Below are 16,432 nucleotides of genomic sequence, written 5' to 3'. Positions count from 1 at the left end.
TTCCTTCTCTATCCTTTTTTTCATTAATACTTATAGTTTCTATTTCTTTCTGGTATAAAGTACTATAAACAAGGGGTAGCTTCAGCTTGCCTGAATGTCTGTTCCTGTTCTGTTACACACATGAGCAACGACACTTGACATTACACAACGACATCAGTTTTATTTGAATTCCAGTATTTTGGGTAGCAAAATGTGCGTGGAAGCATGCCTCTTTTTTTTTCAGTATTTCAATTTACAAATCTTTTGTTCTTCTCATTTCTCAAGTAGTAATACATCAAGCTAGCTCCTATGAGATGATTTGGGGGCATGAAACAGCTTATCCAGTTGAACGTTCAAGAACAAGGCTGGCTGTTGCTCATCACTGTTTTCAGATCTTAAGTAGCGCAAGAACTTTCCTACCAGCACATGATTAGTACTGTAGCCGGTCCGACAGGGGCCAAGAGCAGAGATAGTCTACTGGAAGCTAAGCGGTTAAGAAGAATAGCCTACCGACAACTACCGCACCAGCTGGCTAGTTCCTCCATCCTTGCCACCTCAGATCTCAAATTACTATTCGTTTTATTTTTTCTAAATAATATGTTATGTCTGGATATGTTTTCTAGATATATGTTATGTCTAGATATGTTTTCTAGATATATGCTATGTCTAGATATGTAGATAAAAATTATGTTCCTAGATAATTCGGGACGGAGGGAGAAAACGAATTGTAATTGTTGAATGTGAATGTGAATGAACAGAGATCCGGCCCTGTCGAGGAAGTACTACGCCGAGGCGCCAGTCCTCGCCGCGCTATTGTTGATGCTGGGGCTGGACACCGCATCCCCTTCCTCAACCTCCATTGCGTCAAGCGCGGGAGCAGCCCGCGTGTTCAGGAACCACGGATCAGGCGAGGTACACTGTTTCTTGTCACTACAGGAGTTGGAGCGGCTGGTGTGGGCGTCGGCAGCGAGTAGGCGTACTCGAGTGTGTGCGGGATCGATGTGAACACCTTGCAGAAGTCGCACCAGAAGTGAGGTGGTGCCGGTGCCGGCGACATCGGCTCCATGGGACATAGGCGGTTGTAGCCACCACAGCTTCAACGGGCGGCGACGTTTCGACGACGTGGTGCCAGGGTGTCAACAATTGGTGGTGCCGGGGCTTCAACAGCGCTTGGTTTGACGTTGCTGGGGCCGACACCATCCAAGCCAAGGTGAGGAGATGGTGGCTGGCCTTGCAGAAGAGGATCGCGCGGAGGAGAAGCAAGGCGGCCACGAACAGGAGTCCATTGGCGGCAAGGAACTACATTTGCACGGAGGCCACAAACTGCAGACTCGAAGAGGCGGCCGTTGCCATTGTTGCGGCGAACGCGAGGCCCAAGGCGCTCGAAGACGCTGCGGCGTTGTCCATAGTGGCTGCGGTGGCGGATTGGCCGGCGAAGAACTCCACGAACATTTCGAAGGGCGTAGAAGAGACCACGAACGAGGTAAGACGGTAAGTCAATCTTGGCCATGATGCTTACCGTGGGTTGTTCAGGAGCATTCGCATGTCAGTTGTTCTCTGTTCACGAGCAGTGCTGATAATGTGTTGAATGTGAATGTAAATGAACAGAGATTTTGGAAAGTATTAAATGTTTACTGATCTCTTTGGATTATATACAAGTGATCTCTTTGGATTATATACAAGTGAAGAGTCGCGTTGTATGGACGTGACTGTTCGGGAAAAGGCAACTATTCAATGGAACAATCTACTAACGAAGGGACATGTCCTTCGTAGTGCTAACTGCTTATACTAACTGCTAATCCTCTTCCTCTGTTGATGAGGTCACCGAGTATAGAGAGGTGTCTGTTCCTCTGTTGATGAGGTCACCGAGTATAGAGAGGTGTCTGTTAGGAACAGACACCCCGTTTCGTAACAGTAATTTGGAACGGAGGTAGCATTGAGCAACAGAGAAACCCCGTTTCGTAACAGTAATTTGGAACGGAGGTAGCATTGAGCAACAGAGAAGAGACAAGGGGAAAAAAAGGAAAAATGATTGTCACTAGCATGCGGGCTTCAGACGATTTTGCGTGGCTCCCTCATGCTCCACATCCTACTTTAACCCTGAACGGCTCGCTCAAACTGTCATACTGGCATCAGACGCGCTGTGCAACACCCTGTTATGGTTTCATTGCCGTGAAACCAAACAACTTCAGTAATTGGTAACATCATTTCTAATACAGCATTTTCTGATTGCATTTGCCATTCCATTTACATTCAACCAATGAACCAAACACCATTTAAAACTTCAAAAGAGAATCGGATATCCAAAACCCTATTCCCCACCCAAATTCTATCTTAGATGGTTCAATATTGCATCAAAATGATTTAAAAGGGAAGCAGAGGTGCAAAACCCTAATATGTTAACAAACACTTGCAAACTTCCGATAGAGTGCAAAACATCGAGCAAAATTTAGGAGATCCTGGAACTGGGTGTACAAATAACAAAGAGCCCTCAAACGTCCTGAAACTGAGGTGAGCTAACATAGAACTCTCGGACTGAAACAAGATCTATTTAGTCCACTAGGTGAGACCATATGGATAAGGCACAACAACTTAGACCTTGAAGCCTCTGCTGTTCCTCCTTCCTCTTGCCTTCTCAAACTTCCTTCCCTTGGCGCGGACGTAGGGCTTGGTGTGGCTGTGGGGCACACCAGGTGCAGGGCCAAAGTGCTTCACAGCTTCCCTAGCATTCTTAGGTCCCCTTAGCAGAACCTAAGGATTGTAGCAAATAGTGAGATTCAATCGTCTACATGTAGCTCACATAAATATTTGAAAAGATTGTCATAAATGAGAGTACCCCAATTCCATTGTAAAAGTTAGCAAACCTCTACAGATTATTAAACCATGAAGACATGCATGTGAGACAGATAGGAATGCAAGTATGTAACACCAAGCACTTTCATGATTCAAACGTTACAAGCAAACCATGCAAAATAAACAAGCCTCAATTTACTCCTTTTTAGCACACAACATAATAATCAAGCGCCCAAGAAACAATGAACAGTGAGAGCTAATTAACTAATGGCATCAGATAATAAGCGGAGTATTTGGTCTACACAATAGATTCAGTGTGTAGGATAAGATTATCCATCATCTGCCATACTTCTAATCTTCCATTATTTGATAGTAGCAGTGAAACAAAAATCAGAAAATAGGAAAGTTTAAGGTATGCTTAAAAATGTTGTCAAATTAACACAACAAACATGAAAATCTAAATTTGATAACCCAACAAAAGTAACCAATAATAAGGAAGTGCACAAGGAGAAGGTGGTAATAAATTTCGGTTAGATCATTTGGCACCAAAGCGATGATGTAGTATGCGATGGGCTGGTAAGACAACCATATAGATCTATGCACCCATTATAACTTCTTGGCCCTCAGAAATCTCCAAGAAGAAAAATAACTAACAAAGGTGCATGCTCAAATTAAGCGACTCAATGATCATGTGTAAAACAGAACGAACTCAGAAAATGATCGAGCAAACTTAAGTTGCTACACATGTGAGGTAAACATATTGACAAGCAATTGAGGATTCATGTAAATAACTTGTTCTCACTCTCAGATGCATTCCTGAAAAGGAATGCACAAACATGCAGACACTCAACACAACATCAGGTTCTGACTGCCCGTCTGCTTTGTTCTCATCATTGAGAGATAACAAGGAAAATGTAGAATGTTTTGGACTTCAATTGAATTTTAAGGTTTTGAATATTAACTGCAAACAACTCTGCACATTCAGAACAGATACAGCACAAAAGACCATCAAACAGAAAATGCTGGCAGAGTATCAGAAATATGATAACACACGGCTCAATAACGAATGGTTCAAGCAATATAGGTCAAAGTCAGATCATAAATCATGTATCCCAACCAGCAATTAATAAATGTTCAACATCACAATAAACTAACAAAGATTAACTCGACAGCATTATTCAAATCCACGTTTATCTGAGCAGTAAGCCTGGAAATTAGAGTTGAACAGTGAAATTACCGTGTTCTGGCCCAGAGGTGCGCGGAGCGCTAGCTGGTCGAAGGTGAGGCACTCGCCGCCAGCATTCACGATCCGGGCCCTCGCCGTCTCAGTGAACCTGAGCGCAGCCACCTTCATCGCCGGCACCTCGTAGACCCTCTTGTCGTCGGTCACGGTGCCCACGATCACAGCAATCTGGTTCTCCTGCACTCCCGCAAACAAACACAATGTCACACGAAACCACAGAAACCAAAAGGCACAATCAGCGAACCAAATCAGAATAGGAATCGAAGAGAGACCTTGCCCTTCATGAAATTGACGAGGCGGCGGAGCGAGAGCGGCGGGCGGTTGGTCTTGCTCATGAAGAGCCGCTTCAGGATCACAGCGTTGAAGTCGCTCTTGGTCCTCCGGACGAGGAAGCGGTACAGCTGCGAGCACACACGGACAGATCAGGAGACGGGACGCACGCGATGCTGGAGGAATCCAAATCCGAGCCACGGAACGGCGAGAAGGCTGCCGGTGCCACCAGATCGGGGCTGGGATTGCGCGTACCTTGACGAGGAGCTTGAGGTAGACATCGTCGGACTTGGGCGCGGTGCGCTTGGTCTTCTTGTTCCGGCCGCCGGCGACGAGATCGATACCCTGCGAGGAGATGGGGGCTATGTGTCAGGTACTGGTCCAATGTATCGGAGAAGAGAAGCCCGCGAGGAGGTTCGAGGCTACCATGGCGGAGCGCGGCGAGCAGTGACGGCCTGCGGCGGCGGCGGCGGAGGGGCGGGTTCTAGGGTTTTGGAGGCGAGTCGAGAGAGTGACGCTTATATAGGGGAGGCGTGGTGTCAACCCGAATGGGTTCGAGGCCACCAGATGGAAGTTTGGGTTCGGACTTCGAGCGGGCCGCGGGTTTGCTACCCGACCGAGCAAACCCTTTGGTTCTGTTCCTTCAGATTTGCATTTTGAAAAGTGAAATCAAACTCTCTCAAAATGGATTTTTATCTCCGCTCAAAAAAGGGAATTCGAATACTCTATTGCGTTCTGTTGTCTGTAACTACTGCTTTGCGATTTTTTAGGTCATGCCACAAATTGATGGAAGTTGGAACATATGCGTTCTTTTGAAATTTGAATACTATTTTGTGCATTTGTTCTTATTCGCAGAAATGAAGTCCATGGTTTTCTTATTCTGGTTCATGGCTTCCAGTTTATATAATTATAAAAATGCAGTTGATACGTTTGCCAAAATATATAACTATTTACCAATGATTTAGCATGCGGTATAAATCAATGACCTAATATGAATTAAATCTTCATGCTTAAATTCATAAAAAAGACTGTAATAACATATGTAAACTGCAGATATCAGTTAAGATGAACTGTGATGTGACTTTAAAACCACATACACACAGTAAAACATAGACATTTGTTGACACCACAAATGCATACACGCAGACACGCTTATGAACCATGATGGAACTCCTAATGATTAAATTCACAATGAAAATTGTAACCAAGGAAGAGCGTAAACATCTAGTTTACATATTTTCTGTGAATTGCCTATGATCAATATGATGAGTTAATGACCCATAAAAAACTTTTGCAAAACCATATATTTACATTTTATAACCAATATATCCTCCTTAGCTTGATGTTGACTATAACACACACTTTGAGCTACTGTCTACAGAAACCTCTATTTATCTTCCATTTCATCATCAGAATCCTGAACTATTTGTTTTGTCTTAGCTCTCTTTCTCCGAGCTAATATTTCTTCCTCTTCATCGGATTCAGACTCCCGCACGGGACTACCACATGGAATGCTAGACCTAATGTTTTCATCAGCATTTGCTTCAACTGGAGCTTTCAGACTTCCTGCATCCTCATCATGCTCACTTTCAGATGATGCATTTTCATCAGCATATGATTCGACTGGAGTTGGACCTCCTGCCCCCTCATAAGGCTCATTATCAGATGGTACAGCATTGGCTGAAGTACCATCCTCTTCCTGTTGTCCTTCTCCAGATTTATCTTCTATCCGAAAATCTCTTGCTACACTACGCTTGGCATGTCTCAAAAGGTTCACCTTAGTGAGCTTGCTTAGCTGTATTAGATACTTCTCATAATCTTCAATCTGATAAATAAGATCAGGGATACATTTGCTTTCTCTTCTAATTTTAGCGAGGTTCCCCTTTCTTGGTGCTTCCAGATTCTGCAACATTAGAGGAAAGGAAAACAGAAAACAAGTTCCTCAGTTATAGAAGCCATACTCATTAATGATGTATTTAGAAAATGAAAAGGACCTGTTGAACTGAAGAGACGAAGTCATAAAGTGTAGAAGTGAGCATCCTGCAAGTTACTTCTGCCAGTTTCTGAAACTTGAGGCTTGGAATGAATTGTGTATAGCCTTTAGGTGCAATCTGGGACTTTGACATGCGAGTTAAGAGCTTGTAGAACTTGGCAGTCAATTTCAGAAAGTGTTCTGCTTGAGTATCTGAGAATGCAAGCTCAAATTAGGCCACATGTAGAAATGGAACAAAATGGACGTTTCATGGTACCTCACAACCTACCCTTAAGGCTCATATGTGCAAAGGACGAGAGGGCGTGAACTACCAATATTGATCTTGAGTAGAGTGCTTCCTCCAAAGCCAACCTTTGCATTCTTTCATCTGCTGGCTGATCTTCATCAACGTTAGCAGAATCGTAACCTAATGTAAGAATTGATTTAAGCTTACCAAGACCCCAGTCCAATTCAGTAAGAGATAACTCCACCATTTGAAGACAGACAGCAGCAAGTGAGCTCTTTGTTTTACAGTTAATGGTATGAAATGTATCAGAAGAATCTCTAGAATTATCTTCTCCAGAGGTCATTAATTTCTTCAACTCAGCAGCTATCTCACAAACAAGAATCATGTCATCTGGAGCTGGTGTAAGATGGATAGCGAGTTTTATCACCTCTCGCGCAATACTGGGACTTTGCATGGTTTTCTTTCTACATAGATCCATAGCCCAATTTCCAACAAGATGCCTTTGTTCAAGATGTAGTTTTCTTGATATACTCAAAATCAATTCAGTTACAGCCTACAGAAATGAACAAGAAATTTTAGTATATCTACAAAAGAAGCCATTCATTCATATTTATTTATAGTCCATTTCATGATATTCGACTTCAAAATAGTTGATTCTCAATAGAAACATAACATATTCCATGGTACAACAAATAAAAGACAAATAAATTGATCAAAGTACTTTCCACCAGAAAAAAAGTGTACAAAGTTGTACTACTGATGCTTTCCAGGCCAGATCAAACTATCCAGTAATCAAACTATCCACTGTTGCTTTCCAGGCCAGATCACAAATAAATTTACCTCGGATTCACGTAAAAGGGATTGTGAAAGAACTCGAGCATATAACACTTTCAATATGTTCAGAAGCACTTGAACATTTTTTGTGCTTCGATCTTCAACTATAGTGGTGTCATTCTTGTCAAGCTCGCCAGCATCCACCATATCCTCTATATTTGGTGGAGCTGAAGATATTATAACCTCAATAATATCGCTAGAGTGATCTCCTGATACACTTGGCTGAAGTAGTTCTTTTAGGCATGCCAGAGCCAAATGTAACTGATCCTTTTTGCACTCAATGTTTTTCTTTCCTTGGGTCATGTTCCTCTTGCTGGAACCATTTTCTTGATTTGAATCTAACAGAAGACGCCATATGAGCTGCATTATTGGCTGGATTAACCTTTTTAAATCTTCATACAGCTTTATTCTGAAGTCACCACTGTCCTTAGTTGCAAGTGATTTGAACAGTTCAAGAAAGGCTTTCAAAACAAAAGATACCAGATAGGAGCTCTGGTTACATTTAGTTTGGCTAGGACGCTGACTGCAGTTGTTGTAACTATCAGCATTGCACTGCTTGACACACAGTACTGAAAGTTCATACAAACTCGAATCCACAAATTTACCACTCTTTTCATGAAGTTTCTGCAAGGAAGCATTTGAATTATCCTTGGGTTCGTTGGTGGCCTTTTCTGTAGTATCACCTGCATTCCCTCTTTTCCGTGCAATCTTTTCCCTATAATTGCTCTTATTTCTCTCTAAGACACTGTGAGCATCTACAAGCTCTAGTATTTCTTTTTCTATCATTTCCTTTGATTCATCAGAGGCTTTCTCCAGTTTTGAAGCGGCAAAATCAACAAAAACCTCAATGATTCCAAGCATAGCCAAGTTATGACAGTGAGCCATCTCAGATGGTGAAGAAAGAGATCCAGCTTCTTGGCTTTGTCCTCGCTGGGCTGTCAACAAGTAAAAATTGTGAGCACAAAATGATGTCCTCTTGAGTAGCATTACTGAGCACAAATTGATTCTCTTTATCTATTATGTATCACAAACCTTCTGTGATGGATATCCTCAAATACTTTTGGATGCTTGATAAAGCCTTCACAAATAAATCACTTGTTGATGTTCGACCAGCCTGAAAATAGCTTGGGTTATACAAACATAGAATAATATCAAAACCTTTAGGTGTTTATCAACAGAACTCAGCGTGAGAAAGACCAAACCTCATTATCTTGTGAAGCAGCAAAACCAAAGCACTTATATGCATCATGTGGTCGTTCACATTTACTAGTTTGCTGAATTCGCAGAATTCTTGAGATACATGACAGAAGGCAATCTAAAGGTTCCATAATGCATAGTTTGGCATTCTCCACTTTAAAGCATAAACCAATTTTAAGAGGGCATTCTGCATCCTAAAGCAAGTCAGCAACAAGAACTCATGAGACCAACTTCATTTTCCAAGGATGTGATTAAGAGGATCAATAACGTAATTTGAGAAATAACAGTCTACACTGACCAACAAACAGAAATGGACACAAGAGTCTGTCAGGGAGTATTACCTCTGTGTAATAGTTTAGGAAGTGAGGCCAGAGGAAATCAAGGACACTGTCAGCAATAGCTGGATCAGATGTAACAATACGTATAAGACCCTCGTATAAGACCTCTTTGACACTGGTCTGCAAGAGCAAATTAACGATGCTGGGAACTGTATGTCTTACTAGAGATGAAGAATAAGGACAGTTGCATGGTACAACATAATGAAAGCAGTGATACCTGTTGCGATAGACATCTGCGAAGCAATCCACTTAGCTCCTGAAAGAGACCCCTACCAAATTCTAGATGTGTTCCAGGCTGTTGGCTACAGCTCGGCTGGCTTGATGAATCTTCAAAAGGATTGGCTTCGTTTCTCCTGCTCTCCGCGATAATCAGCTCAACTATAGCATTAGTAGCAGCAATTCGTACCATGTCCTCCCTCTTGAACATGGCCTTTCTTACAACCAGTATTATATAATCCTGTAAAAAAAATTCAGGAACAATCAAACAAAGTCTTCCACAACCACATAAATGCAGAATAGTGTTGACGTTGAATACCTTCAGATCACGGTTGAACTTTGTGAGTGGCAAGATGCAACTGATCAGACCAGTTGATATCTTGTCATTCATAAATGAAAAATAATCCAGCAACTCCTTCATGTGTGCAATGTATTCCAGCATTGGAAATGGATGACCCCGAATCAAGCATCCAAGCAATCTGTAAGGGAAAGATGGTCGGACATTTCCTCAGGAAAAAAAGGTTAAATATATTGACTCATAAACAATAACTTGTGTTTTGTAAATTTTAACTAGGGTTGCTATCTTCTTTGACCTGAGAACTGGCGCACTTTGCTGAGGCTTTGCCGAGAGAATCCGGAACTTGCATTGTTCAATTATCTGACCCAAGTAGAGAAAATTGAAACATGCTCAAGTCATATAAAATGAACCAATTGGTAAATATGATCGAACTCATTGAAACAAGGTCACAGTGTTTTGCTACATACCTCAGTCCGTGCCATTTCATGGATCTCAAACAATGACTTGAGCATATTAATGCCTATTTCTTCGGTGCTCATAACCCCTTCACCTAAGCCAGCTTCCTCCGTTCGATCACCATCCGGGACTTCTAACAGGAGAAAACCCACCTGAACAATGCTCGGCACAACGTGCTCCCTCCCAACAATGCTCTCATCAACCTGCATATAAGTACTGGTTTACACCCTGAGAGAACTATGAACCCAAGCACCCTATATGGTCAGTTCACAATTGACATAGCAGGTACAAGATTTGAGTCCTCACAGCTTTCAACAATCCCTTCTCGACAAACTGCGTGGCCCGTGCCCATTCCTCTTTCATACAATCCGGCAACCACTTGCACCGCCTGAGAGACACCCACCTCCCGTTCAGAACAAATTTCTAGCGCAAACAAGAGAAATAGGTACGATAATGAGCAATCCGTCACCTGGACATTCGGTAATCCCGTCGGGACACCGCGGCCGCATCCCGGAGCAGTCCCACGGCACCCTCATTGAACCTCCGCACCCGCGCCACTGACAGCAGCACGGCCACCGCGAATCCGCTGAGAGCGCCCGCGGCGTCGGCCTTGACGGCGGCCAGGACCTCCCTCGCCAGCGCAGGGTCCTGCTTGACCACGAAGGCGACATTCATCAGCACGGTGCCCTCGACCTGCCGCGCGATGGACGGCGGCGCGCGAACGCGGGCGCCGCGGCGGTCGCCGAAGAAGCGGAGGAGGCCCGCGAGGACGGCGCGCGGGTGGAGCGGCTTGGACGCGAGGAGCAGCAGCTGGTAGGCGAGTGCCGGGAGGTCCTGGGCATCGGCACTGGGGAGGAGGGAGAGGATCTTCCCGAGGAAGGCCGGGACGCGGTTGCGGTAGGCCGGCGGGAGGTCGCGGAGGAGGGAGGCGACGGCGAGGAGCGTGGCGGAGGGCCAGCTGGGCGCGGAGAGAAGGGCGGAGAGCGCGGAGGATACGGCGGAGGGGGAGGGGTTGAGCGAGAGGATCGCGGGGAGGAGGGCGAGGTGGCCCGCGGGAGAGGCCGCGGAGAGCGAGGCGAGGATGTCGGCGAGGGCGTCGAGCGGGAGCTCCGGGAGCTGGGCCGCCGCGCCGGAGGGGTCCCGGGAGGCCTGCCTGAGGACGGATTCGGCTGTGGGAGGCGGCGGCGGCGGTTGCTGCGAGGAGGGTTGGCTGGCCGGGGCCGTCGTCGCCGCCATCGCCGGAGGACAGCGGCGGGCGGTTCGGATGTTCGAGCGGGAACCTGGTGGGGTTTTCCCTCGCTTACTTTTCCCCCGTTTCCCGGGAGAGGATTGCTTGACACGCCGCTCGGCCGTTCCGTTGCCCAGGAAATGGGCTGGCCCTTGTGGACTGTCGGCGGCCTGGGCGTAGATAATATGGGCCTTAACGGTCCGAGCCGGGCATTTTTTTTAGTCACTAGTAGAACACTGTTGGGTGGGGCTTTCTATGGAAGCTGGGTGCTTTTGCGTCGTGATCGTGACTCCTCCGACGAAAACGCTCGCATTTTTTTTAACGAAGCAGACAGCTCGGATTATATTAAAAAGAAAATGAAGTCCAGACTGAGAAAAAAACAAATGAAAACAACGCTGGCAGAAAAACACCACCACTCAACAACAACCAGTTGGATTGGGACATCAACACGCGCCGAATTCAAACTTAAAGAGACAACTCCGACTGATATACAAATATCATCACTCCACCGCAACTCCTCAGGGCCGCCACAAGTGGCCTTAACACTTCCACAGTATCACCGTCTGCAACTCCACCGGAACACCATCCGGTGTCACCCATATCATCACCATCAACACCAACAACCACCTGCAACTAGACCACCACACCAGCACCCCACCAAAGAACAACACCATTGCCGCCGCCACCTCTTATTTTCCTTTTTTTTCCTTTCTTTTTTGTTTTTTTCTCTCTAGAAGATACCTCGCAGCTAGCAGTAGTAGAATGCGCAATCATCCAAAGTGACACCTCCAAGGAGGGATGCGACACTATTGGCGACGCCGTCACCCGACCAAATAGTCAGGGTTTTCACCCAGGAAGAATGCGCCAATCGTGTGGGGGGAGAAGGGCATAGCGATGGGCACTGGGAGAAGGGCAGATCAATCGACGCTTCCAAGTAAGTAACAGCGCCTGAAGGCATCGCCGTCATCGACCCGTACAACGGGCTGGCTTTCACCTCTATGCCTAGTCCCGGTGCATGGTCCCTGTTGCAACTCATCCTTGCCGTGCCATAGAAGTCGTTGGCCCCTGTCGCAGGGCACTGGTGACGTACGCGAGCGTCCCCGCTGCCACCAGATAGCACCATGCATGCTCGGGCGTCCCCTCATCATGCGCCAGCAAGCATCAATCACTGCTAAGCGCCGCCGCCGCTAGCCCCGGCACCGAGCCTCTGCCGCGCTTGGTGCCGCTACCGCCAAGGCTGCAAGCCTGGCGCCAAGCACCTGCCGCGCTATGCTGTGAGCCGCCGCCACCAAGGCCGCGAGCCCCGATGTCGGTGTTTCGTACCGCTGACTAGTGATTGTACGCCGCGCTCCTCACTTCCAATGGCTAGCACACAAGAGACAAGGGGTTATACCGGTTTGGGAAGATCCTTACGTTCAGTTTCTGCAGGGGTCATGTTCCTTGGATTAAGTGCACTGGGCTTTACAACAGGGTGCTTGCAAGCAAGCGTTCGTGCTATGCGTGTGAGTGTGGGGTGTATGTGAATGAATGCGAGAGAGAGCTCTCGAGAAGAAGGGCTCAGTTCCCTTTATATAGGGCAGGGACTGGGTGACAATGTTGATAAATGGAGGGGGTCCCCGACCTTAGAGTTCGGGGGCTGTGGCTTGGTCGGGCAGCCTTGTACCAAGAGACTTTCTTGTCCTGTCTTCTTGGCCGATCGTGGGCTTCGCACGCCCGATACGGTGGCTCCTGTGCGGCGTGGGCTGCTTACACACAGCCTGGCCTGCTCCGCTGCGTGCCTCTATCCCGTGTGCTAACCCGTGGCAGTGAACGGGACGAAAACTGTCGGTGACAACCGTACTGAAGATAAGTGGGTGAGCATTGGTCAGTGGCCTGAACGGGGTGTGCCGCTTCTCTCGGCTTTCCCTGACCTCCTTAGTGTGCTCACAGCCACCCCACGCCGTTACGCCTAGCGCTGGGTCCCACCTCGCCTGCGAGCTCGTACGGGGCCTGGCGTGGGGGCAAGGACTTGACCTTGACGGGTCACCCCGGCGGTGAGGATGATGATGACATCGGGGCATGTGGTCACGTACGACCGCGCATGGCTTCGCTTTGTAGGTCATCTTGGGCGGTCCGAGGGGTGTGGCCTCATCCTTGGACCCCCGGCTAAAGGCTGGCTCCCCTCGCCAGGTCATGTCCCCAGCATGGGACGGTCAGGAGGGCCACGCCCCGCATTTAATGCTCCCGATACGTCATCGGTTGCCCCTTAGTCAAGAAGTGGGTGGGGCACTGTGGGCCCCTTGCGGGTTCCGCCCCCAATCTGACTCAACCGGCGAGTTATGGCTCTCAACTCCTGACCAAGGGAGGTCAGGTGATCGGCCGTGGCGTCGTCTGGGCCGCCTCCAGTATGCCTCTTACTGTTGGGCCTTTTGGCCTTTTTGCGCCTAATTACCTTAAATCCCTTCCTCGAGGTACCCCTAGTATAGGAATTTGTCACCCGGCGCAAAAGCAGCGGGCGCGCCAGGATTTAAGCCGCTGCAAGACAAGGCCGTGAGCAGCACCACCGGGCGTGAACCGTCGATGCCGCACGAAGGGCCCTGAGCCACCGTCGTCCAGGGCTGCGACCCCGTGAGCCGCTGTCGACACCCATGGCGCGAGCAGCCGACAAAGCACCACCGCCAACGCCGAAGGCTGCAAGCAGCAGCCGCACATGGCCATGAGTGCCATTGCCGGCGCCCATGGCCATGAGAAGCGGACACCGGGGGGTCCCGAGCGCCGCCGCTGTCGCCCATGGCCGCGGATAATCCCCGCGCCGCCGCCGCCCACGAGATCTCGATCTAGATCTAGAAGAAGAGACAGACATAGAGAGAGAGAATGAAGGGAGCGAGGAGGGGAAAAATGGAGAGAGGGAAGGAAGACGGGAAGGGGAGGGGGCCGCTGCTAGCCGGTAGCGACGGCGGTCAGGGCGCTGCCGACGGTGAGGCTTTGGCGGCTTGGGAATCGTCCCCGAGTCGCCTCGTGGAGAGACAACGCGGGTTCGTTTTGTTTTCCCTTGGATGAATAATTGGCCGAAAAACACTCGCATATTTTGTTGTCCCATTCCAGGATAAATTCTGTTGTGTGTTAGCAATTATCATGGAGAGTAGTGCGTTGATCTAGTACTCCTCCTACTTGGCTAGTTGGGTAAGGCAAGAGTAGCTCCAGCGTTTGATTTTAGAGGGTGCTCCGAAGAGTGAGAAAGATTCCCAGGGATGCTATACGCTAGACCATAGGGTGCTCTGGAGCACCGCCTTAGTCATGGTGCTAAATTTTGCGCACGGTGCTCCAAATAAAATATCTTTCTTCAGAATGAGTGGTGGCGTAGCGAGGGAACGGAGGAGGGATGAAAGTTTTTTTAGGTATATTTGATTTCATATAGGATCCACTTTTTTAGAGAGTTGAATGGCTGTACGCCGGAGAGGAATGGACCATTTAGCACCTGCATGACATGACAGCACCTAGCATTACCCTGTGAATTATACGCTGGTGCTGCTGTAACAGAGTTGGATGGTTTTTTGCTGGCGTCGTCAGCGCTTCAGATAGCATCCTGAATTTGAACCGCGCAAACAGAGTCGAGGGACCATAGGTCTGGTTTGGTTTGGTTGCTTATTAAGCACCCGTCACATCGAATATTTAGATACTAATTAGGAGTATTAAACGTAGACTATTTACAAAATTCATTACATAAGCGGAGGCTAAACGGCGAGACGAATCTATTAAGCCTAATTAGTCCATGATTTGACAATATGTTGTAAACATTTGCTAATGATAGATTAATTAAGCTTAATAGGTTCGTCTCGCCATTTAGCCTCCACTTATGTAATGGGTTTTGTAAATAGCCTACGTTTAATACTCATAATTAGTATCTAAACATTTGATCTAAATATTTGATGTGACACTTGCTAAAAATAAGCAAAAGGAACCAAACGCTCCATAGAAATGGGGAGTAGAAAACGTCACATCAGACTCGATAACAGACAAGACCGGAGGAGTCCGCGCGCGGGACACGTCCCTCCCGCCGTTCAGCGTCTCCATCGAACAGAGGACAGGCACTAGTACAACACTGTCGCAAATGGTTCGCTGGTGCCGTGTCGACCGCCGAGTACGTGCGGAGTCGAAGTAGGGACAACGAGGCACGGGGAAGCCCCTGCCCGAGCTGCAAGATCCACCGGAGAGAAGCCGAGAACGCCGCGTCAATCTCCTGCTCTCATCCGCGATCCGCAGCGCGGCGGCAAGGCAAGAAACAAAACAAAACAGCGAGAAACCGCTCGCCTGATATGGCCGCCCTCCCATCTAACTGCCCTGCTCCAGCAATCGCAACGGGATACACGATGCTGCCGCCACACCCGCCGACGTCGCGGACGACGACGACGTCACCTGGTCTCGCTTTCTCCCGATCGCCGGGATATCTAGGATTGTTTATGCCCTGCCGCCAGCGCACGGGCTCGCTCTCACCACCACCTCCTCCGCGTCGCCACCAGCGGCGTGACGTGTCAGCTCTAGAACGTCTCATGGGGCCCTGCATGGCATCGGGATGTCCTTGTCTCCCCTTCTGGGTTCCGGCCCCCACCCCCGGCCACGGCGGACGTCACTGTCCACCACCTTTCGGTTAGCTACCTCCGGCCGGTCAGCTCGCTGGTGCTCGGATTCTATCCGGACACCGCGGCTGGTTCCGGCTCACCGGACAGCACTATCTCTGCTGCTAAACCACGAGCCGGAGCCAGCAGGATCACGTATCAGCCGTGGTGGGTGACTGCTGACCACTCCCTGCTGCTGACACGTGTGACCAAGGAACGAGCACGTGGTAGTTACCTAGTGTGATTTCCCGGTTTGTTACCATATACGTACTCCACGAAAAGCAGCGGGTCGGTGCCAAGTTAATTGCTTAGGTGAGGCAGCAGGTGAAAATCTCAGGCGAGTGTTTGAGAAGGATTTCGCTGCGTGCTCTGCCGCACCGGGCGGCCCTTGGCTCCGGTTGGTCCCTCGCGGACATGCCTCTTCGTTGCAGAATCTTGAGCCCGAGGAGGGAGGTATGCGTGTTCCCCCGAAAAGACGCCTAATGGGGGCGTTTTCTTCCCGTGTCTTATTTTTAGCACGTGTCACATCGAATGTTTAGATACTAATTAGGAGTAGTAAACGTAGACTAATTACAAAACCAATTACAGAACTGCAATCTCAACTGTGCTCACTTCTCATGACTTCACTCCGCACTAATGTGGAGGTAGGTCCATTGAAATGAGGTGTTTGACTTTAATGATATGTTTAATTTGCAGTTTAAAATTCTGATTGCATCACCACAGTCACAACACAAACTTCATATACAGATGCATTATATAAATTTGG

General features: G+C 47.9%; 3 protein-coding genes across 3 annotated transcripts in view; 1 reads left to right on the top strand and 2 right to left on the bottom strand.

Moving 5' to 3' along the window:
* Positions 1–2,291: 2,291 nt before the first annotated feature.
* LOC101782955 (60S ribosomal protein L18-2) lies at positions 2,292–4,853 on the bottom strand. Its single transcript, XM_022823590.1, has 5 exons — positions 4,712–4,853; positions 4,541–4,630; positions 4,288–4,416; positions 4,010–4,192; positions 2,292–2,730 (listed from the first exon to the last, which is right to left on the bottom strand). Exons 1-5 carry the CDS (start codon positions 4,712–4,714, stop codon positions 2,572–2,574), a joined length of 564 nt encoding a protein of 187 aa, XP_022679325.1. The 5' UTR covers positions 4,715–4,853; the 3' UTR covers positions 2,292–2,571.
* A 584-nt stretch (positions 4,854–5,437) lies between these two features.
* Positions 5,438–11,172, bottom strand: LOC101754489 (Fanconi anemia group I protein homolog). Its single transcript, XM_022822833.1, has 13 exons — positions 10,313–11,172; positions 10,150–10,231; positions 9,855–10,046; positions 9,683–9,747; positions 9,409–9,568; positions 9,091–9,330; positions 8,877–8,993; positions 8,541–8,729; positions 8,371–8,452; positions 7,345–8,273; positions 6,547–7,057; positions 6,280–6,470; positions 5,438–6,188 (listed from the first exon to the last, which is right to left on the bottom strand). The coding sequence occupies exons 1-13, from the start codon at positions 11,077–11,079 to the stop codon at positions 5,673–5,675; spliced, it is 4,041 nt and encodes a 1,346-aa protein (XP_022678568.1). The 5' UTR covers positions 11,080–11,172; the 3' UTR covers positions 5,438–5,672.
* A 4,822-nt stretch (positions 11,173–15,994) lies between these two features.
* The window catches only part of LOC101782544 (bidirectional sugar transporter SWEET16), a 3,580-nt gene continuing 3,142 nt past the window's right edge, over positions 15,995–16,432 (top strand). Inside the window, exon 1 of the mRNA XM_004984379.4 lies at positions 15,995–16,145. The gene's annotated coding sequence lies outside the window, so the exon portion shown is untranslated. The remainder of the gene's footprint in view (positions 16,146–16,432) is intronic.

Source organism: Setaria italica, chromosome IX, assembly GCF_000263155.2.
Source record: "Setaria italica strain Yugu1 chromosome IX, Setaria_italica_v2.0, whole genome shotgun sequence".
NCBI classification, from domain to species: domain Eukaryota; kingdom Viridiplantae; phylum Streptophyta; class Magnoliopsida; order Poales; family Poaceae; genus Setaria; species Setaria italica.
The sequence above is the reverse complement of the archived record's forward strand: the minus strand, read 5'-3'. Positions and strand labels throughout refer to the sequence as shown.

What these genes read in the sequence shown, in the direction of transcription:
- LOC101782955 (XM_022823590.1), bottom strand. An exon ending in ACCTCAAGCTCCTCGTCAAG is followed by an intron (nt 4,417 to 4,540) that starts GTACGCGCAATC and finishes GTGTGCTCGCAG; the next exon opens with CTGTACCGCTTCCTCGTCCG. An exon ending in CACCTCTGGGCCAGAACACG is followed by an intron (nt 2,731 to 4,009) that starts GTAATTTCACTG and finishes TACAATCCTTAG; the next exon opens with GTTCTGCTAAGGGGACCTAA.
- LOC101754489 (XM_022822833.1), bottom strand. Translation starts at nt 11,079, where the DNA reads ATGGCGGCGACGACGGCCCCGGCCAGCCAACCCTCCTCGCAGCAACCG. An exon ending in ATGAAATGGCACGGACTGAG is followed by an intron (nt 9,748 to 9,854) that starts GTATGTAGCAAA and finishes TACTTGGGTCAG; the next exon opens with ATAATTGAACAATGCAAGTT. An exon ending in TCGTCTCTTCAGTTCAACAG is followed by an intron (nt 6,189 to 6,279) that starts GTCCTTTTCATT and finishes CTAATGTTGCAG; the next exon opens with AATCTGGAAGCACCAAGAAA.